We start from the raw sequence: 5367 nt of genomic DNA on the forward strand, positions 1-5367 counted from the left end.
AGGAGGAGGTGGGGAGAGAGAGGGAAGGGGAGTGGTGGGCGAGGAGAAGGTTTCAGGGGTGAGGGATGCAGGAAGGCTGATGTGGCAGAGTGACCACACTGGGCTGAGTCTCTGGGAGGTAAGAAGTAAGGCTTCTTTTGTGACCAGTTTTTCCTGATGTGGAGGTCTACCCCAGGCTAAGCAGCCGCTGCTGGCCTCCTGGGGGACTCCAGAAAGAGAGAGGGAAGGGGAGTGGTGGGCGAGGAGAAGGTTTCAGGGGTGAGGGATGCAGGAAGGCTGATGTGGCAGAGTGACCACACTGGGCTGAGTCTCTGGGAGGTAAGAAGTAAGGCTTCTTTTGTGACCAGTTTTTCCTGATGTGGAGGTCTACCCCAGGCTAAGCAGCCGCTGCTGGCCTCCTGGGGGACTCCAGAAGCTTTGCAGGTACAGGGCAAGTTCTCTATTTACCGGAGCTGAGGCGATGATGGAAGTGGAGTTTGGGGATTGCCTAATGTCCTGGGTGGTTCCCAGGCCAGTGACTAGTACGTGATGCCAGCCAAGTAGAGTCTGGTGCTCCCCACACAGCCTGGGTGTGAGGCAGGGCTTCAGGGAGGGCCTCTAAGTACCACCTGCGCCTCTTTCTGAGTGGCCCTTGTGCCTGTGGACTGGATGTGGGGCGCAGGAACAACAACTGGTCCTCTCTTAGCTGTGTAACACCCACGGGGACCTCAGGGAGACAGCGCACGGTGAGCCTGCTCGGCTGGGCTCTTCTGCTAAGAGGTGGGGCTTGAAGCCCAAGGCTCAGGCTCCCTGAAGAGCACTGTCATCACATTTATGCAGCAGTTCACACAGAGAGGGACCACCAGCTGGAGCCAGCACAGAAGCCCCTGAGGCAGAGCGAAGGCACACTTGGTCTGGGGCCTCCCTCCGCGGGAGTCCCAGCAGCTCAGTGTCCCAGTGGCAGATGCAGGTCATGGATCTGGCTCCACCTTTAGGCCTGCCCAGTGGCTGCCGCAAAGGCTTCAGGCCAGCACACAGCTCCCAGGCTTGCTAATTCCACCCTTCTGCTTCCTGGATCAGAAGGCCTCCACTCAGGGTGACACAAAACCTAGACCTGTCAGCTTCCAGCCACTACCTGCCCTGAGCAGACCCTACAGTGCAGTGAAATTCCAAAACAGATCATCAGGCATATCTGCGCTGGTTCCCGAGGCCTTTTCTGACACATCCCAAAGACCCAGAGGTGCTTTCCCAAAGCCACAGACTGGTTCCCGGTCGGAAGCAGAAGCCTAGGGACAGTTTGGGGAGGTACTCACCTATGCAGCGCAAAGAAACCACCATGCGTGAAGAACAGGTGTCGCTGCAAAGAAACGGGGGCTCTGGTCACCACAGCGGGGGCGAGGCACGGCGCCAAACAGGAAGGAGTGCGGCCCCCAGTGTGGGCACCTGTGCACTTCCGATGACCATAACATGGCCACTAGGTCTACCTGGGGGATGGTGCCCAAGTATGGACACAATCAGCACCAGCTCAAACCGCAGCTGTGTGACCCTGGGGTGTTACCCCTTCTCTCCTCGTCCCCCACTGGTAAAACAAAGAGAATGTCCCCAAACCTTAAACTTTTGATCACGACACCATAAGTGGGGTATTTTGTACCTGACCTTGTATGAAGGGCCGCAGTCAAAGCACAGGCCTGCCGGAAACACCGCCCGTACTTCCTTAGGCTCCTTCATCCACAAGGGCCTTTGAGATGGCTCGGTGAGGAAGGGACTTGCTACAAAGCCTGGCAATCTGAGTTCAATCCCCAGGACCCACATGGTGGAGAAAACCGACTCTTAAAAGTTGTCTTCTGACCTCCGCATGTGCACCGTGGCACAAATCCCCTCCCCTCCCCCATACACATAATAAACAAAAAAATATAAATGAAACAAAGGAATTCTGGATTTAGATTTGAGTCCTGGTATCAAGATGACTCATGTATAAGTATTATTTATTTATTTTTTTAAGATAGGGTCTCCCTGTAGCCCCAGCTGTCCTGGAACTCACTATGTAGACCAGGCTGGCCTTGAACTCACAGAGTTCCTCCTGCCTCTGCCTCCTAAGTGCTGGGACTACAGGAGTGCGCCACCATGCCCGGCAAATTTGTGTATTTTTAAGTTACATTGTGCTACACAAACATATCCAGCTCATTAGTGTCCAAATTTGTTTTCATATTTAATAAATGGTAAAATCGTATGTATACTAAAGAATTGTTTGGGGATAAATTTGTCCAAATTTGTTTTCATATTTAATAAATGGTAAAATCGTATGTATACTAAAGAATTGTTTGGGGATAAACTTCTTTGACTTATTATCAGTGAATGTTTGATTTGTTGGTTTTTTGTTAGTGGTGGTGGTGGTTTTTTGAGAAAGGGTCTCACTATGTAGTCCTGGATGGTCCAGAATTCACTATATAGACCAGGCTGGACTTGAACTCATAGAAATCTACTTGCCTTTACCTCTCAAGTGCTAGGATTAAAGGTGTGTGTCACCGTGCCTGGCTTGAACATTTAATATGCAGACCTATTGTATATACCTAGAGACCCAGGGTCACATACAGTTTTCTCAGGTGAAAAGGAGTCACAAGTTTAAGAAGCCCCGTGCTGCCAACAACCTTCCTGCCAGCCAACTGTGGGCCCCAAAAGGGAGGGAGGCCTGCAGCCTGCACACCCCCCAACCCCCAGCTTCCTTCCACACTTGCTTACTCTCCTTGGCTCCAGGTTCCTTGTAGAAGACAAAGGACCACCCAGCTCTCACAAAGCACCCTGGGACCCACGTAAGCTGCAGTCTGGACGGAACACCTGGCTGGGCACTGCCCTCCAGCCGGGCCAGCCCTGCCACATTCCCAGAGACAGCTAGCCTACGTGGTAACATTTTGGTCGGTGGCCACCAGGAAGGTTGGCCTGCTCCCCCTCCCCCTCCGAGGAGAGGTGTTGCGATCAGTTCAGCAGACCTAAACCAACACCTTGGAGCTGACCCCAGCCGCAATGGCTACGGCACCTGGAGAAGAGTGATGGGGCCCTAGGGGAAGATGTCTTCTGTGCCAAGAGGACACTGTGGGTCCAACCCCAAAGAGATCAATGGCTCTGTAAACTCATGTGCAAAATTATAGTCACCCGAGTCCCTCCCCAACTTCCCAACTGGCTCAGCCATCACTATGTGACCTGTGGCTTGAGTTCATGTCCACCCACTGGACATACAGTGTCCTGCCCAGGGGCACTTGAAGCACATCAAATACTTACTGAACTAGACACTGGCCTGAGGCCCAGAACACTGCTCCTCCATATCTTCCCATACTGTGGATCACAGTGTGGGACCAAGGGGCCCGGCCACCTCCCCGGCCTGGACAGGCCTGGGGAAGCACAATTTCAGTTCTTATTTATTTATTTTTCATCTTTTTTGAGACAGGGTCTCCTTGTAGCCTCAGCTGGCCTAGAACTCACTATGTAGACCAGGCTGGCCTTGAACTCACAGAGATCCACCTGCCTCTGCCTCCCAAGTGCTGGGATTAAAATCATGTACCATCATGCCCGGTACAATTTCAGTTCTTAGACCAGCAAAGTTTTTGACAAACTTGTCACCATCGCTGGGACCTCGGAATATTCTCTGAGATCCCTTGTTCCACACAGCTATGGGGTTCGTACAATCTGTTCTCCTGAGCTCAAATCCCAAAGTCTTATGTTCATGGTACTAAGATTGTAGAAATGTAATCCAATTATAATGCTTAAAGACGGGGCTTTGTAACAATTAGATTAAGTCATGGGGTGGGGTGTCTGTGTGAATGCTGGTGATTTCATGAGGACAAGGAGTGGCCATAGGACTCATCTGCCTGCCATGCTGCAGTGTGCCACGGTGAGGCAAAAGAAATCACTTCTTGGGGCTGGAGTGATGGCTCAGTGGTTAAGAGCACTGGCTGCTCTTGCAGAGGACCCGGGTTCAATTCCCAGCACCCACATGGCAGTGAACAACCATCCATAACTCCAGTTCCAGGGGATCTGACAATCTCTTCTGACCTCTGAGGGCACTGCATGACATGGGTGCACTTACACACTTGCAGTCAATACACTCATGCACAGAAAATAAAAACAATAAAATATATTTTTAAAAATAAGCCTCTTCTTTATAAAGTAGCCTGCCTCAGACATTTTGTTATAGTAACAAAAAGCCAACCCAGATACACCCTGCACAGTAGGCACACCTCCCAGTGTCCAGAGAACAACAAAAAAGTCAAACATCAGCCTTGTGTTATCATTCACTACCAACAATAGACCAGACAGTGGAAGTTGTAGCCAAAACGGCAGGCCAGCCTCGGCCTGCTCCTGAGAATGAAGCCACAGAGTTAACAGCAGCCAGTCCTGGTCCTAACCGGTGCAAAGCTCGTCTACCCCAGAACAGAGCCTGGAGAAACCAATCCGGATGGCGGGGCACATAGGGCCTCCTCATCCTCGTCCCAAAATTCTACCAGGGAAAGAAGTCGCCCATACCTGTGGTAGAGTTTCTTGTAGAGGTCAATGTTGGCTGCACTGAGGTTCAGTTTCATGAAGCTCGTGGCCCCGCTGTTGTCCGGGATCCCTTGACTAAAGTAAAAACTGTCCCTAAAAAGACAGAAAAATCTTACTGAAAATAGTGTTTCAGGCATTAATACTCACACAGCCTGTCATAAACCTGCTCCTGAATGATGATCACAATAGAAGGGACACCTTAGCGCCTCACAAAACAAAACCCCAAGTTCCTTTTATATATATATATTTTATTTTATGTGTATGCATGTATTTCCTGCATGTAGGTAAGTGCACCCATGTTGTCAATACCCGCGGAGGTCAGAAGAGGCTGTCGGATCCCCTGGGACTGGAGTTGTTAGCCGCCATGTGGGTGCTGGGAACTGAACCCAGTTCCTCTGTAAGAGTAGCCAGTGCTCTAGCCCCCAAATTGAGATATTTTTAAGAGCTCATATTATTTAAATCCTTCAAATAATGAAGAAATTAATAGATTCTGTTTCTATCCAACTACACCTTAAATATAAAGGAAATTCTATATAACACAAGAGTTCCAAAGTAATGGTCCTGACCTGCAAATACACTTACCACCAAAATAAAAGTCCCTTTATCTCTTTGTTCATATTCTAATCCCATCTTCTAGCAAAGTATTTAACATGTTGTAGGCTGTCAGCAAACAGTTATTGGATGAATGAGTCAGTGGGTAAATGGATGAGAGTGCGAACAAAGAGGAATGAGGAAGAACATGGAATTCAAAGCAGAACAGTGCAGAAAGCTAGAAAAAACGGCAAACTCCAGGCAGCACCTCCTCCGGTCCGCACTTAAAATATCTGAAATTATGACTGCTGGGGATGCCAC

The 5367-nt window shown here is 49.8% G+C and overlaps 1 protein-coding gene across 1 annotated transcript in view; it reads right to left on the bottom strand.

Annotated features, from left to right (window-relative positions):
* Tmprss2 (transmembrane serine protease 2) overlaps positions 1-5367 on the bottom strand; it is a 49179-nt gene that overhangs the window by 8249 nt on the left and 35563 nt on the right. The window contains exons 7-8 of the mRNA XM_008827408.3: positions 4498-4608; positions 1293-1336 (exon numbers count right to left, since the gene is read on the bottom strand). Coding sequence (XP_008825630.2) covers positions 1293-1336; positions 4498-4608 — 155 coding nt within the window. The remainder of the gene's footprint in view (positions 1-1292; positions 1337-4497; positions 4609-5367) is intronic.

Source organism: Nannospalax galili, unplaced genomic scaffold (assembly GCF_000622305.1).
Source record: "Nannospalax galili isolate Female #2095 unplaced genomic scaffold, S.galili_v1.0 scaffold652, whole genome shotgun sequence".
NCBI classification, from domain to species: Eukaryota; Metazoa; Chordata; class Mammalia; order Rodentia; family Spalacidae; genus Nannospalax; species Nannospalax galili.